The sequence below is a fragment of the Anopheles bellator genome, chromosome 1 (genome assembly GCF_943735745.2).
Source record: "Anopheles bellator chromosome 1, idAnoBellAS_SP24_06.2, whole genome shotgun sequence".
Lineage (NCBI taxonomy): Eukaryota > Metazoa > Arthropoda > Insecta > Diptera > Culicidae > Anopheles > Anopheles bellator.
This window is the reverse complement of record NC_071285.1, coordinates 7,583,989-7,601,846: the sequence shown is the minus strand read 5'-3', so window position 1 is coordinate 7,601,846 and position 17,858 is coordinate 7,583,989. Positions and strand designations below refer to the sequence as shown.

The 17,858-nt window shown below is 49.7% G+C and overlaps 1 protein-coding gene across 1 annotated transcript; it reads right to left on the bottom strand.

Moving 5' to 3' along the window:
• Window positions 1–9,814: 9,814 nt before the first annotated feature.
• LOC131205471 (transcription factor Sox-1b-like) lies at window positions 9,815–17,452 on the bottom strand. The gene is made up of 2 exons (XM_058197577.1): window positions 17,211–17,452; window positions 9,815–10,268 (listed from the first exon to the last, which is right to left on the bottom strand). Exons 1-2 carry the CDS (start codon window positions 17,450–17,452, stop codon window positions 9,815–9,817), a joined length of 696 nt encoding a protein of 231 aa, XP_058053560.1.
• Window positions 17,453–17,858: the final 406 nt, after the last annotated feature.

Genomic DNA, 17,858 nt, shown 5'->3' with positions numbered 1-17,858 from the left:
ACGCAACGGAACGTTATTATACGAGATTGAAAATTAATTTTGCTCTACCACCGTCCCGGCCACTGTTGCGATGCAAATAAACCGACCGACGGTACGGCGTCCTCGGGCCATTCCATAAACACGCTCACTCTCTCTCCAAGGATGCTGCTTTCACCGCCACCGTGATATTGTTGCTCGACCCAGCGGTCCTAGATCCCGGTCGGAAAACATAGCCCGAGCCCGGCCGACCCCAGGATCACGCTCCGGTAACAATGATAATCATATTTCCCATATTGAAAATTACTATAATAGTCATTCTACTGTTTAAAAAGGTGTGATGGAGGTAATTGAGCGTAGAATCGACACAAATGGAAAATGCCCAAGCCGAGCCGAGTCGGGCCGGAAACGACGGAGCTTAGAACGGTGGGCTTCAAATTGCCTACGGCCCCAACATGGGCCGCCTTCGTCCTCGTTGGTTGGCTGGGTGGGTAACTAAATTTGCTTTGAGCCTTTTACGACACCAACATGGCGTCGCTCGGAATGGAGCCGAGTCGACAACGGCCGCTTTGTGGCGCAATTGTTTTTAACCCGTTTTGCCTGGCGCCGGCGATGCAGCACTAGGGCCTGAGGCCTGAATATTCTTATTTTGGTCTTCAAATTTAATACATAAACATAGTCAGGACGGTGAAGGAATCACATTCGTTTGCCCGATACTCTTAAAGTAGAAATCGATTCCGATACCCACCCAGCCATGTTCCGGAGAATCCTTTCGAAGCGCCCAAAGAATACGTAAGACCTGCGCCCAAAAATAAGTCGATTCTTTTCCGTTTTCCCAACCAACAATTCCCAGCTTCGAACGCCGTCCCCAGTAGCCGTGGCCACGCTTTGATGCCCGATAGAAATGTGTGCAAATTTTCTTTTCGCTCCAGCGCCACTCGAGAGCTCCTGGCTCCGTTTGCCACAATTCCCAGCCGGTCCCTATTCAGTGGCGCCAGGAAGGCGTAAAAACACACCACACAGCGCCCAGGGAGGACAGGGATTTGGCGTGTGGCACAATGTAAAGTTAAAACTGTAACACCAAACTGTGACAAATAACGAGAGCGGGCCCAACTGGCACCGGTTGCAAATCCTTTCTTTCATCGCCACGTGCGCCCTCGGCTCCGGGGTTTACATACGGTATGCGAAATCGCCTTACCTTCCCGCGGTGCGGTGCCTTTTCAGAGGGGAAAAATAAGGCTTTTTCCGATTGAACGGTGCGTTCGATCGAAGTGTAACGATCGATGATTTATGCACGGGCGCACTCGCTTCGTATTCTGTTTCTGTACACTTCAATAATTGTGGCCCCGCACCACGGAAAATCCTATCAATTTTGAGCAAATTCCAATCAACGATCGGCTATTAACCGAAACCACAAACCTCATTCCAAGGCTGGTGATGATCTTCGTATCGCTCGGATGGCCGCCCGGGCTGGCAAGCTTAATCGCGACCGGGCGAAAGCATAATTTCCAATCACGGTCCGTGTTAGATTGGACAATTTTTTACCCGATTAAGCTCGCAGGATATCCGTTCCGGGTTTCCGTATCATTATCCGGGTTCGGATAAATTTGATTGGTCGGTAACGATGACTGTGATAAGGCTGAAAGCTGCTCGATGACTTTTCGCCATTTAATATCACTCGAAAGCACGCAATCGAATCACGGAATTGCGATACGGGTTGACTACTTTTGGTCGTTATTCAAAATTCACAGATGGAAGCACTTTCTAGTTGAAAAAAATGATATAAAGTTTCCATAAGAAAATAGAAAGATTACCAACCTTCCTACAGGCGGTGCAGATTAATGACCCGGGCAGAAATAATAGACCGGCTGTCGTGTCGTTAAATGACAGCCACTCCCCGAAACCGGAAATGAAACACGTAGTGCGAAAATGAGACAAACTCACCCGCCATGCCATGTGCCGTGTTCGATCGTGGGCTACATAAAACAGGGGACAGAACAGAAGGGAAGAACAGGCGCGAAAAAATGGAGGCCGCTTGCAGCACTTTTTATGGGTCACATAAAGCGCGAAAAACGCTCCGACATTAAAACCGCACGGCCGTGGCCGGGCGGGCCCGGTGCAAAGTAAGATATATTTCCGCGATAACATCGTTAACGTTTTGTGCGCCCTCGGTGCGCCATTATGTGGCAAACACAAAGACAGGAAGAAAGGAAACTCCGGCCAGCATAATGGAGCCTTTCATTGGCACCTCCTCCCCCGGAAGGCGGAAGGAGCTCGCGACGTCGCCACCGTCAGCCAGCCCGGGCCAAATCGGCTAATGTTGTGTGCAAGCAGTGTCCTTGCACGAGGACCTTTCCCGTATTTTTTTGCTTCTGTGGCGCTCATCAGCTTCCTACCTACGGCCATTCTTTGGCTCGATTTTTCCTTCGTTTGGAGTTTTTCTTTCCACACTCTGGTTTGGTGGCCAGAATGTCCTTATCAGCCTGCCACCGGCGGGACCTCTGGCAGAGCCAATGTTCACGAGCGCGAGGCTTTGGGGATTATGAATTGATAAGTTTATGAAATGTATGAAGCATTGGTATTGAGAAAAATATAGGTATGGATTTTTAATACTACTCTATCTGACTTTTTTCGAATTTCAGTATTTACCATTGCACAATCTTAATCGTAATTGCACAGTCCCAATTTATGTTAACAAATTTTTCCTTGTCCACGGAACCACGAACCTATCATCCAGTTGGACCGACGAATCATCCGTCTCCGTTTGAGCTGCCATTTGCGGATCGGAAAAAGACTTCTTCGGCGTGGCACACACTCCGCGGAAAGGTACTTAGAATCACATTTAAGTTATCAACCGCCAATGCCAATGTCTCCCTATTGTGCCAAGCTGTATGTAGCGATTAGTAACTGGTTTTGAGGTGTTTTTGTTCAAGAATCTGAGGCCATCATTCCTTGGGACAATCTTTTCAATAACCATTCAGAACACCCAACATATAAAATGAAAAATCTTTAATCTTTGCCCTGAAAATTCGGGTCTCTTTTCCACACCCTAGAAAGTATCCTAAGAATGCTATCCTTTCGAGTATAAGCTAGACTCTTATCGCACCGCAAGTTTGCAGTCAACAAATCTCCGTCGAACCGAAAACCGGGAGGATGCATGACTGAAGTATTTATTAAACACCGTAATCGTATCGTATGCCGATGCTCCGCACCACTCCCAAACAAGTCCTTTGTGGACGCCCTCGTCGCGTCGCGAGAAGTTTAAACTCTCATTATCACGTAGGGCAACCGAATCCGGCCCAGAACGAACGCCACTTTGTAGGCACTCTGTTCCCGTTCCGCTTCCGCTGGCGTTCATTAGCGATCCTCGCGATTTTGCACGCCACTTGTTTCGCGACCGACCACCCTTTCCCGGGGCTCTCGAGTTCCCGGTGTAAGAGTTTGTGCAGCAATCGTTCCGGAAAGTTTTCTAGCGCGAAACAAACACCAAAAATGCGGCCGCGGCTCGTTCAAATTGCCGCGCGCGCGATTCCGCCGGATGCACAGATAAATCATGTCGAGAGGGCGGCGTTTGGGAAAGTTTGCGAAAGCCCCCCGCGTTCCTCGTTGCCGTGGAACCCCCCGGACGCCCGCCAGCTTCCGGGCACACCGGCGAAGGCACCGAGTGGCGCCATGTAGCAAAATTATTGCAAATAATTTCCCGCCAAACGGGTCGGCGGGAAAGGAGTGCTAATATCTTATCGCGTGACGCCTCGTAGTTCTCCGTAGTCCCCAGAGCTGGCTGGCATCGCGAAACTCCTCGCGCGAAAAGTTTCGCTCGCTCAACGAGTCCTCTCCGGGGCTGCCGGAAGTTGGCAGGCCATTAAACAAACAACGCGCACCAGAAAGAATGACGCACCCGGCCGATTGTCGTGCAATTACACAGAACGGAGCGACGGAACAACCGTTCCGGAGCTCTGGACCGATCGATCGATCGCAGTTTCAACGCTGACGCAATCCGCGCATTCCGTTTTATTATTATTAGTAGCAGAATGGCGCGTCGCAAAAGACGGCCAATCGAGTCAAGTAGAATCGAAACGCGCACCGGCAGCCCTATCGATGGATCAATGGGGTTCTTTCAGGCCACGAACGAGCGCGTTATCAACGGGCGAGAACAAATATGTGGCAGCATAAACCAGAGACCGGCTGGGCGCTGGGTTTTTGTTGTCGAAAGAAGGCCCTCTCGGGGGAAGGATCGATGATTTTGTCCTATTTGCCAAGCTTATCGGGCCAACAGCCGCTTTTTTTATGGCCACGCCGCTACTTCCCATGCACGACCAACTTACCTTTATTTATTATGCTGTCTGTTTTCTTTTTGCTCGCTCCATCGGACCCGGCATTGTTGGGCCCGGTCCCGGATACACCCGACCCTCGACACTCGATAAGACTTCAGAACGGGGCTGAAACGGTAATATGGTGCAATCATGCTTTGTGCTGGCGATATCGTTGGAACGCTGGCAAGATGGATGGACACCCTGTTTTGTGTGTTCTGATTGATTTGACCTTCATTTTGGGCTTTTGCTGGATGTCATGTGATGAGTTGGCAATTAAATTAATGCGACGCGTTTATTGAAAGGGAAGGTTTATTGGTCACTCCAGAATCAGTCCAAACCCAACATATGATGATTTTGACACAATCTTTATTTGTTAGTTTCGTTCCAATCCTTTACCCTTTAGTTTAACAGATAATCCGTCCAGATTCTAGTCCTTTATCCTCCTTGATCCTTCGGACGTTGAAACATCCTAAGATGCTGCTGATCGGGCGCCATCGATAAACCGAACACCCGCTAAGCTTCCTCTCACGGAAGTCCTCTTTTACGGCGTCCAGTCCGGTGACTGTGGGGGTCAACAAACCGCTTTTGTTCAATCAACACCCAGCCAGAGGGAGGGATCGAAGATCGAATTTCACTCCCTGGCCTCGGAACCCATTTCCGGCCTCGGATCGAGTCTCTCGAAGTGGATGGAACAAAAACAACCCCCCCCCCAAAAAAAAGAAGGTTGACCGGAAATAAGACGATCCTTATCAAGGCGGCCCCAGAGTCACAAAACACTACACAGCCCCTGGCCAGCAGCCAACTTCCGGGCCCCTTTTTCGGACCATTGTGCGGCGGTTTTGTTCCTGGGGCCCGAGCCCTGTGCCCGCTATCGACACCGGGCAGTTGTTGCCAAACCAGTCGGGGACATAAATTTATGATGCACGATTTTTTTTTCGCTGGCCTCCATTCGCTCTGGCTGGCGGCGAAAGGTTTGGAAGCGATGGTCAGTAAGAATTCTTTTTTTTCCTGGACGCCCTCGATCGAAGGACTTCTTATAACCGCCGGAACGTGTAGGAAATTCGAGTAAAATTGTGTGCAAAAGTTTTTTCCAAAACCATCATTCGATTATTAGATCGCCAGGGTCCCAACTCATGAAGGCCTCCAATTTAAATGACAATCTCTCATCGCGTCACGAAGACGCTACGAACTTTATTAATTTTCTTTCTCGATTTTCAAATTAACTTAACTCGATTGACTTGCGGCCCTTATCGCGAGTGTTCCGCGAGTGCGGTTTGCCGGCCAGATTAGGCCGAACATCGCCAAACGAAGCACCATTCAGCGGCCATTCTCCGCCAATCCATGCCGATTCATTTGGCCGAATGTGCTGTAACTTTCGAACGAACAAAACGGTGTGTGTCCCTCAGTGGGGGTCCCCTTAAAAATGTGATCTCCGTCGTCGACAAGATGTTGGCGCGTTTCAGCTTCTGGCCCCCACCCCGGTCCCGATGCCGACAGAAACCGCTCCATGGTCGTCCTTTTTGCTGTTCATCGCGCCCTTTTCAATGGCGCGCTTCGGCGTCGAAGGTCGAAGATCCGGTTTGCCTTCCCGGGGCGAAGAAAAGGCAAACTCGGGAAAATTGCTTCATTATCACTGATACCGTTTTTATGGCCATCGCTTCCGTTTTGCAGTTCCGCCCGTTTGTCTTCGGCGTTCGGTGGCCCCCGTAAGCGGCGACCCGTTAGTTCTTTCCTTTTCGTAGAGTTTCCCAACCAACCACAAAAAGAAAAACGGAACACCAAAAGCAGCACGGGAAGTGACGGGAAATTTTCACCAAATCTCAAACGCCCACCGAGTGCCCGGCCCGGCACGGCCGGTTTGGGAAACTTAATTAGGTACAAAAGAAGCTTATTATGATTTAATGCTTGTTTGTCCGTTTGTGCTCCGCGGCTGAATGGGTCCACCGCCCCAGCCGAGCTCGGCCGAAAAGTGTGAAAAGTGTGGAAAATTCGGTTTCCAAAAAAAAGCCCAGGGATGAATCGTTTCACTTCATCTAACTTGCCATTCACCGTTCCTGGTTCCTGGGAGGACGTCGGGAGCGCTCTTTTTTTCTTCTTCCATTTGTTTAGATGCTTTGATGAAGTCAATTCAACCATTTAAGACACCAGATCACACGGCCAGGGGCCGAAAAGTAAGCGAGTTCCGAACGAAAGTCGCTGTCTGCGATTCCGATTTGGTGAAACAAAATGGACCGTAACTCGATAACGTAATAAAGGCGCTGTTTTGTGTTCGAGGTTGAATGGAGCAAAGAAACTGTAATCAGTTAAGTAACTACAAAAAGGATTTTAAAATCAAATAAACGGAGCTGAAGACAACGGTACGCTACAAGCCTTTTTGGGAATCACGGTTCTAAAGTGCGACTAATAAAACTTCCCCCGATCATTCGCTTAGATTCCTTCTTGATTTATTCATCATTCACACTTGATTGGGCATCCTCCTCCGCTCGGCCCAGAGCCAGGAAGCCGTAGGTCTAACAAGCGTTTCCCAACGCCACGAGTAGCAACACTTCACTTTCGTTGCACTTCATTTGTTTCACTTTTGCGTGATTGTGTGGGACCGAGTTTTTCTCTTCACCCCCTCGATCTCCCACTCCCCCTCTGTCGCTTAACAACTTCATCAACTTCAACCCCTATAAAATCCGAAGCGGAACCCGAACGCCCGCGCGCCCGGTCCGAAGTGATTACCGTTTGATTGTTCCACAAACGCCCGAAAAACGATGATGCGCCGCCGATGAGGGTGACGATGTCTCGCGACTTTCGGGCGATTTGTACGAGTCCTTGCAAGGTTTCAGGGGGTGTTGGCGAACGAACAACAACAATTTGCTCGGTTGATTTCCATCGGTAAACGGTTGCGGTGTTGATGTCGTGCAGTGACTGCTGGCACCCTAACTGTGAACCGGCCGGCCGCAGAAAGAAGGGATCTCCGAGGGGTGGCGCAGGATCATTACTGGAGGCGGAGGCCACACGGAGGCACACGAGATAACCCGGGTTTCAGGGTGGTGGTAGAGACTCATAATTTCTTATTTGGGATGGCTAAAGATAAATTTTTGGTGCACAGTGCACGAGATGAGGTATTTTATGCTCGATCATTTTAAACTACTTTTTGGAAAGGCCTGACATTTATCAGGACGTAATAGAAAAAGGAAGAAGTTTTTCTATCCACTTAAACTAAATAAAGTAAACTCTTTTTCTCAGATTTTGTCCTTGTAGACTCAACAACCGCGATCACTGTGCGCTCTGTTTCGCGTCGGACGGCGCATAGCCGGTGGCGAAGGGAAAAGTATGCTACCGCTCACAGCATAATTCGGGAAATTAATTTCCACAAATTCGGTTTCGAGTGGTTTATTTTATTTAACACCGCTTGCGGGTTGATGGCGTCACCCTCCGATTGTCTCCGATGAGCAAGGCAAATGATACGCTGTTCCGTTGCATAAGTTACGTAAAGATAAGTTACAAAAACAAACGCATCCTTTTTCGAATCCTTCAGAACGGTCGCGTCGGAACTCACAATTGTTGATTGTGAATCGCGGCGTGGAACGTGACGCGAATGCCCAGAGCGCCTCCTGAATCGTTACGCGCCGTGCCCTACGAACCTTCCGTTACCATTCCGACCCGTTACCGGAAGTGGCCCAATAATGGTGGAGGTCCAATCCTTTCTTTCATCCTCCCCCCATGGGGCCGAAAACAGGGAACATTGGCAGTCAATTCACGCAGCCACGTCACCCAGCGTGGCTGGGCGGCGGACAACAATGAGTGTTAATACAAGATCCAGAGATCCATCTTCCGCTCCGATCCGATTCCGGCGGGTGACGCGATTGATTTTTATTTAAATTCGCACGTGTTACACGGCTTCCCCACCCGGGGGGGGGACACGCACACAGCTCCAAAAAGAACGGCTCCTTTTTGGGGACGAACTCACAGTCCGAGTCAATAATGGCCACAGGAAGTCACACGGTTCTGTCGGGCTCCGAGGCCGCTCTTTCGGCACCCCGGTCACGTTCGCCCCGCCGCTAACAAAGCAAATGATGGCCATCCGGCTGGCAATGGGTGGTGGCGCACGGGAAAGGGTCCTGTTGCCCTACAGGTGAACGGAGGCGGTGTCCTCGCCGGAACAATATTTTGCAGCGCAGAGAAGCTTCGGATTTGTTCGTAAAATGAGGCAAACTTGAGCATTTTTCGGTTGTTATCTTACACCCAGGGGGTGTGCTTGTGTTTGTGTAGTATATTCTGATATGATTTATTTGCTAGTGCCACTTTCGGCACCCTGAATCGATCGCGGACTGTGCATGGATTAAATAAAAATGAAACCAAACAGAAAGAACTTATAGGAAAACATTGATTTATTCGTTCCCTCCAAATCGTCGTTCTCTCACTGGGTCACAACTAAGAACTGGAGCAACTTAAACTGCTAACCGACTTAACACGTAAATCCTAATCGATTACAAAACTCGATCACTTACTGTAAAATGCAACATACCAAGCTAGAGAGAGAGACAGAGAGACAGAGAGAGACAGACAGCAGCCTCGGAACCTCAAACTATCGTTTTAAAAAGGGTGTAACAATTTTGATTAATCTGTTGCCGGGGTTACAAACCATAATTTCCCGAACGGAACCGAGGGAAACGCCCTGGTGCGATAATGCCGTCCGGCACTGTCTATTTGCTTTCACCTCTCACCGGCGTCCCGGTTAAATACGAAGTTGCATGCCGTTCCCCGCTGTTATGTGCTGTCTTGTGTTTTTGGTTCACTTACACGCTCCTTAACATCTGCCCTTATCACAATGTACACAATCGCTTATCGTGTGCGGCTTTAAAAATGCTGCATAGTGCCCGGTTACGTGCCCAGCCGGAGCGCGCGCATTTTACGTTGGTATCATTCATTCCGATCCGATCTTTTTTCTCCGTCGCTCCGTCTCTTTTTCTCCCACGTGCGGAGGGCTTATCTTCCGGTTCCTGGGCCGATTGGCCGACTTTCCTCCGGCGGCCATCTTTCCGGCCGACACAATCTGATGCACTTTTTGCGTACTGCACTGTGCCTTACTGATGGCCTACTGCGCTCGGTCCGTTTTCTTTTCCTTTTCTAATCACACTCTGATAGGCTAGCTGCTGGGGGGGATGGAGGGGTTTTGTTTAAAATAAACTCTACCATCGAGAGAGTGAGAAAGTGAGAGAGAGAGAGAGAGAGAAGTTGAGGTTTGCTTTTTACTATCAGGAGTCACAAATAAACAACAATGGAGCTGCGTGAGTCCGAAGAGAACGGCATGGCACGTGATGAAGCACGGGGTGCAGAGAGGATCATGGTATGTACAATGATTGGGTCCTTCGCCTTATTTACCACCCCTTAATGGTGGGTTCCATAACTTATGTCGCGGACATTCACGCGAAACTAAAATCATAATTATAAAACCTAAACTATGATGATGAAATTCGGAGCCTAATCGCTACACTCTAAACGTTATGCTCGGCGCTGAAGCGCAGTGGCGTAGGTCAGATGACGTTGCCCGTGGACTGTATGGGCGACGGCGGGGCGATCGGTGACGGGGGCGACGACTTGGGCGGCTTGATGTAGGGCAGCGGGAGGGCCGTGTGCGGTGGTCCGACCCCGTACGCGGACGGGACGACGGTGGACAGCAGATGGGGGCCGTACAGGTTCCAGAACGCCTTCTGGTGCAGATCGTACGCGAAGTGGTACGAGGGGAAGATACCGGGCGGCAGACCGACCGGGGTGGTCAGCTGGGTCGGGCTGAACGAGCTCTTGCCGATCGGTGACTGCGACTGGCGGGATTGGCCGGACCCAAGGCAAACGTCCTTGCCCGACGCAGAACCGGCGCCATTCGAGAGACCGTTCCCGGCCGCGGTCGGTGTCGGCGATTTGACCAACGGTTTCGGTTTCCTCCGTGGCCGGTACTTGTAGTCCGGGTGTTCCTTCATGTGGAGTGCCCTTGAAGAAACGGGGGAAAGGAAACGAATAAATAACCCGGTGCCGGTGCCGTAGGATTGATAACGACGATGTTGAGTTACTGAGAAATGGTGGCATTGAAATATTTTTTTTGGCCGTTAAAAATTTTCAAACCGATCTGTGCGGGCTTTTTGTCACTCGCCGGGGCGACCCGGGCGGGTCGAGTGATTTTTAATCGATAAATCTATGTTTGCTTTCGCTATCACAAATTGTTGCTCCGATAAAACGGGCTTTTCGGAGAGTGATAAACGGCGACAGGAGGAAGGAGATAAGCGGAAGCGAAAGTCAGTCTCATTATTTACGCTTCCACTATTAGCATATCGATAAAAGAGGTTTGCAGTTCCGTTTAAGGAACCTTGATGCGATTCGCCGATGTCACCGATGACGATGATGATGTCATGAATGTGAGTAAAAACCCATGCCAATTTCAAGAATTCGCGAGAGGCACATTGAATACGAAACCAGACAAATGTTGTTCAATAGTTCAATTTTACAGAAAAACTGTTGGAAACCCAATGTTTCTGGGGTCTTTGGAATTGATTACGCTTGATGCGTAAAATCATAATAATCATATTAATAATTAAACAGGTTTTGTGATCCTTAAGTTATGAAGTCCTGAGAATACGAATGATACTGAGTTGTTCAATAAGTTCAGAGCTTCGAGTTTGTAGCTCTGTCTGTAATGAAAGATCTGAATCTATAGTGAATCATCTGAAACCGTAGAAAATATACAGGAAATCGTATTGGAAAGTCGTCGAATGACTGAAAGAGATTTAGTAAAAGGCTAAATAAGCGTATTTTAAAACATAAAAATGTGTTTTTCTTATCGAGGCTCCGAATTTATTGAACACCCCAACACATCTGCCAATAGTTCTTCATTTGTTATTGTAATAAAGGTAATTTTAGGCGTGTTGTAAAACATATTTTAACGCGTTTGAAGCAACATTAATTGCCGCTCCGTGACTCCGTAGCGGAACATTGCGCCACCCTCTAACGCAAGGCCGGATCGAAACAGAGTAAACACCTTAAACCCGCAACATGATTCATACACGATGCTGCGGCATTAGAGAGGCCATAACCTCACCCACGTGCCGGGCCATCCAGGGCCATCGTCACGATTTGTCACTCGCGCCCAGCTGGTAAGTCAATTTTTGACTCCCAATGAATGGAACCAGCAGACCAGACTACGCACGGCGTAATCCGATAAAATAATCAAATAAATTCACTCCTTTTCGGCCACATCGCGCCGCCCCACACCGGGGCGCTTCCTCGAAGCCGCTGTGGAACACTCACCAGTCATGTGCGCTGAACAAAGCGCCGTGACAATTGCGCCATTAATTGCGCCCAGCCCATCGCGTTCCGGAGTGGAACGGGGAACGGGAAATGAAATCAAACAAAATAATACGCGGCCTCAGCCTCGCGCACACACGGCACGGCGTGAAAAGTGTGAGTGTGGCCAGAAGGAAAGAAAACAAAAAAGAAAGTCCGCCCCGGAACCCCATCGTGGGGCCGCTCCTCGTGGCTCCTCGTGGCTCCTCGTGGCTCCGGCTACAAAGTGAGCAAGGATTATGACGCGGGCGGCCGGCCAGATTGGCCGCACCCGGGCCCGTGGGCTCGTGGACAATGGGAAAATTAATTTGATCCTGTTTTTCATTATTTCATCGAGCGTACCATTTGTTCGCTCATTATGCCACTTTTGTTCGACCGCTTCCCGGGCCCATTGTTCCCTTGCGTGGGGCGCGAATCCTGCCTGTCCTTTTTGGCGGCGTTTTGTTGCTCGTGGTGTGGTGTCATTTGTTGTGCCAACACTTGAACGGCGGAGTAGAGCTCCACAGCTCCGGAGGCTTGAGGAAAGTGTTTGCCGAACGAACAGAATTCGAACGCGGACAGTTGATGCGATTCCGTTACAACGCCATGGCAGATGGACGGTGATTCAATGTTTAAAACTATTACGATTAACAGTTGAATGTAATCAATTTAATCAAATAACAATTAGGCAGTCCTCGGACAATAAGTCACCGGTACAACGGGACGAGAGTCACAATTAACCCGAATCGGTTACGAAACTCGCCAGTCAGCCCGTGTGATTCATCGTTGAATGTTATCTGCTAGCTAAATACGAAGACTCAGTGGTCGAGGTGGTAATAATGATTAGTCTGTTTTTTCGTAGAAATGGTCCCAATAATGAACATCATCCGTAACCGATGACGGTCGATTCGTTGAATCCGATAATAAACCGACTGAATCGAACGTGGCTCAAGCGTGCAAAACCGAAGCCCACTCAAGAAATGGTCACTTCCGAATCAGGAATCCAGGATCCTCTTCACAGCATTTCCCTGTGCGCTTTTCTTTCAATCGCATTCGATTCGAACTGTCTTGTCACACTCGACATTATTGTTGAGGCAAGAACAATAAAAGGACCCTAATGTTCTTCAGGCGAAGGACGTCTCGTACTAAATATCGACGATCCGTTGGGTATCGCATTTTGTTTCAAGTATTTGCCCTTTTGACTCTCTCTGTGTTTGACTTATGGAATGGAACGAAAACAAGCCACCAGCCTCCGGCCACTTCCGGATGCTTCCCGGAAGGAACTGTCACGCTGCCACCCTTGTGGTTGTTACAGTTTTTTTTTTTGCGCTTGCTATCTGTCGCGACGGCCACCACCACCACCACCACCACCTGCCAGCCGTGTGTCCGATAAGCGGATTTTATGCTCCCTCCCCCGGGAGGGGGGTTGGCAATACTTTCTTTTTCCTTCAATAACCTTCCGGGTTTTGTGGGCGCTTCGTTCCGCTCCGCTTTTAAACGGGGCCGTTTGTCGACCTTCCGGTTCGATGTTCCGGTGGGTTTTATGCGCGCTGCCTCTGCGTGTTATCACTCGATTGTGTGGCCTGCGGACGGGGACACCTTTTTGGGTGGTGGGAAAATGTCAAACCAATACCTCGGCAGCGAATTGAAGAATTGAATCGATCCCTTTTTGGGGTGTTTTGTTACATGTCACTTTGTATCGGAATATCGGTGGCAATAACTGTCAATTGAATATGCATTCTACTCGCTATTATGAGATCCTGAACGGTACTCGAAATCAGTTCCGTGCCAAACGTTGCTACGACAAATTTACCCATTTTTAAACTCATCTTTGTTTACGTAAATCTGTCCAAACTCTGGGCATGGCCCGACCTCAGAGGGAGATAAAGCAATGGGTTTGTATTGGCCGACACCGCACACCGGACCCAAAACGGCAAGAGAACGCATCCAGTTCGAAGGAAAAAGTTCCAAACGTTACTGGTTTATGTTAACACAGCATAATTATCTGTTTACTTTTTCCACCCGAGCTTTGTCCCTCTGCTGGCTGGCTAATATGTTGCCCGGGGCTGGGAAAGCATTTCTCCACTCCGTTATTCTTTCTCCGCATTTTCCCTCGTGGCCTTAAAATAAATAAACCACCAAAGCACTTCATTCATCACCGCCGCCGCAGCAGCAACATCCGCTCGCTGTTCTAGCTCTGTTCTTTATGCACGAAATGAAACGAAATGTCGTGTTTTCCGTGCGCCCGAAAGTCGTTAAAAAAGGGAAACTTGCCACCGAACTCTGCCGCCGCTAAAGTGACGAAACACTCCCAAACAATCAGACGCGGGGCCCATCGCGTTCTGATGGGTGCAAAACATGAGCCCGAAATTAGTTTTCATGTAACCGGAGCGGAGCACACCGAGAGTGTCCTTAACGGGCCCCGATAGCGGGCCGTCCGCTCTCTCGAGCATGTGGTCGCCATCGGTATGCGTCTGCGGCCATTAATGTGGGCAATGCATTTGGCATCGGCACTTGTGCCTGTGCAGAGATTAAGGACTTCCTCAACAACTTGTACGGGAAAAGTAGTAAATTTCATTCGAATCCGTGGGTCCTTCTTGTGTACCTCGCAGATGTTTGCTTTAGGCCCCGTGGCCCCCTTCGAACATGTGCCCTCGAATCCGCTTTGCTTGCAGCAGCCCGTGAGAGTGTCTTTTATCGGGCAGAGTTTTCACTTTCACCACGATACCGAATGGGCCCCGAATTCGTGTAGTGTAAGTGTAAGACCCGGCCGGGAAGGTCTACGCCTGGTGGCAGCCATCTCTGAAAGGTGTCCTTTCGGCCCGGAACGATGTCTCGGATGGATCACGAATGAGTGAATCACCGTGCACGTTGTGCGGCTCGTTGGCGGCCCCATTGTTGGCGTGCCCCCGGTGAAACAATAGGCTTAAAATTTAAACACAACAGCCCCATTTAAGCCGAGCCAAAACAAAGGACCCGGGCATGGTACGGACCCGGACGTCTAACCCGAACCGTCGGCCCCTTTTTTCTCACATACGCCATTCGTTAGCGCCGACAGGACATTCGCTCGTCGCCCGAATACGCACTGCACTCCACGCCACCGGTGCAACTGCACCGGTTGATTGCAACAATGCGTTCCGCTAACCGGTCCCAGCCGCACGAGCATTGATTCGAGGTTCGAGAGCCACGGAGCGTTGCGCTTTTAATTCGCGTCTGTTTGTCTTCCGGCGAGACTCAGCGTAAAATTTATCGCCTCAAAACGCGGTTTCCTCGAGCGAAACAAACGAAACGATTAGTGCACATCGCAGTTCCGGAACCTTCGGTCGGCGAGGTCCGGTGGTCATCAGTCAACCCGGAAGCGGGCGGATGTAATTAAGTCGTTTGGGGCTACTGTTAATTAAGGTCCCATTTCCCGAGCTTCCGGAAAGGATTCATTTCTCTGGACATCCGGTCGGGTCGGACACCCTGGGGGGGAAGCGTACGGTTCACACCGGTTGGCGACAGTTATTACTGGGACTGGGCTGGGGTAATCATCAGCCGCCTAAATATATATTAAGGAGTGAATATAACGATCCGAAAACAAATCTTTCTAAGGATCACGATGCCATTCCGCCATTTTAAATTATAAATTATTCAAAAGTATAGTTTACATTAATTTTTGGATGATTCCGAAACAGATTATTACGTAAATTTAACGGCTAAGAAACATTTACGGACGAATTGCACACAGTGAATAATAATTTTCTGGAACCAACCATCTTGAGACTAAATTGAAAGTCAAACTAATTGTCTCACAACTCCCGTTGGCAGTTGAGGGTCCTACTTCGAAACAACCTCTTCAATCTGGACCCTTCCGATTGAAGACTAACAAAATTAAAGTAATTGAATATCAAAATTTGTCAAAAATCGGAGCCCGTCAAGGATCCAGCCTGCCAGATTGAACGACAGATGCCAAAGTGTCCCGCGACATACTGTGACGACTTTTCCCGATAGCAATGGCCGGGCCAACAACCTGCCGCAAGCCTCCGAAAGCCCCTCGGCCGCGCCGATGTTGTCGTCGGATGCAAATTGAAGTCCTCGAGGATTGCCTGCCAAGTTGCGCAAACAATCGAGAGAGAGAGAGAGAGAGGAACTCGTAAATATTGACCCGAAAAAAACAACAACAACACGGACCACGGACCAAGAACACAAATCCCATCCCGTGGAGTAGGTATTTCCGCTTTCGTGGTTCGTCTGTGCGTCTGCCGTTTAATGTACATTGTTTTTTATGTTGGATCGCTTTTTGTGTTTCCACTCATTTAGGGCCGTTTTGGGACCGGGATTGCTCGCATGCTGGCTCGGCCTGGCCCGGGCTGGTGTTGGTGTGACTTACTGACGAAATGACTTACACATGTGCGATTTCCGCTCGGAAGAGTCATCACGCGTTTCACTTTCAACCAAACGAAGCAAAAGCGAAGCAAAAAGAAAAACCCGCGCAACATAACATATTCGCTCCGGCCCAGAGTGCCGTTTGATGCGTGTTCTGGCCGTGTCCGGACCGTACTTTGCAGCCTCACAGCACAACAAAGCATAAACGCGGCGACATTCAAGACACAACACATCTGGTTTCGGTTGACCAAACCTTCCGGCCCGGGCACGATCTGGGGTCTCGGGTTGGCGGCGAGTTCGCGTTTGGGAAGCGGTTAAAATCTTTTTGCACGAACGCTTTCTTCAAACGACCCGCGGGTTTAGCGAAAACAGCTGTTCCGTCCCCGGCAGCTCTCTGCGATCTGTTTCTGGGGTCTAAAAATATCGTCAAACACCAAGCTGTTGGCCTAGTTCGGGCCGATTGATAAAGTAGACAACAAAAACGGCACAAAACAATCGATTTAAGTGAACCCTCTATTTTCTGAAGCGGAGTAACCACAGCGGACAGACGGAAAATTCTACCGTTTCCGCTATTGATCGATTGTTTTTCGATCGCGGGCCGTGATTTTTTGGGACCATATTTAATCAATTTGTCTAGACCTTTAGAAGGCACTCTTGCCCCGCAGCCGATAACATCCTTCCTTGGGCGCTCTTTTATTGCGTTCCACTAATCCACGCGTTACGCAATAAATCGCTTGTAATCGCGTCCATCGCGATTGTTTATTCTTCAGATTTATTTTCCGTACCGGAACGGGATTCTTGCCAACATCTAGCAAGGCCGGTTGCTCTCCAGGCACTAAGGCCATTCCGCCGAGCATAGAAACCCGCGATAGTTATCTTCGTCCCCCAAATTTGGTTTATCACCAATCCAATCTTGGCAATCGATCGATTTCGAACGCCGAATCATGGCCCGAACCATGAAGGGGGCTTAAAAAAGGGCTGCCCACGATGCGGCCCGTGTTTGGGGGGTGTGATATGATTTGAATGTTTTGTGACCCCAACACGCGCTTTTATGATCGTGATCGATAGTAACGGGCGTGAGTACCGGGTGCGGTGCGAAATCCGGCGGTGGATCGCTTATCGCTCGCACCACCGAAAGGCGGTGAGTCACGCTCGTAACACGTAGTAGCGTGACATGCCATGGGTGGGTAATTTCGCCAAATCACGATGATGGTGCCCCGACGGCACCAGAATGACCTAGGGCCTTACCTTAACCGCTTGGCTTCGTCGATGAAGGGCCGCTTCTCGCCCTCGGTCAGCAGCTTCCACTGGGCGCCCAGGTTTTTGGAGATTTCCGAGTTGTGCATCTTCGGGTTGTCCTGGGCCATCTTGCGCCGCTGGCCCCGGGACCACACCATGAACGCGTTCATGGGCCGCTTGATGTGCTCGCCGACCGCTGCCGACGCCTGTTGGGCGGTGGGACTGTGATGTTTCGTCGTGGTCATGTCCATCTTGGACGTGATTGTTCGCTGATCGCCCGGTTTTAAAGTGCGCCTTTCGATTGTTTTGTATTACTGCACGAATCGAGCACTTCGAAACACTCAGTGATGGAACATTCTTCTTCGTCACGCACGCCACGACCTCCGAAGACAAAAGATGCCCGTATCACCGACGATAGATTGCTGTCTTATCTCAACCCCCCGGCACCTGGCACCTTATCAACCGCTCTCGGTAAGTGGTCCTTCGGTTCTGCACACACTACAATTTCACCAGCCAATTGACGACGCGGGCTTAAAATTTCTCCATCTACGCGCCATCACTTGACGGGCTATTGCGAACGAGCCGGCGGATTGTAGTAACCATGGCACGCGATGCCTACTGAGTCACTGGCTGCTGCTGCTGATGCTGCTCGTAACA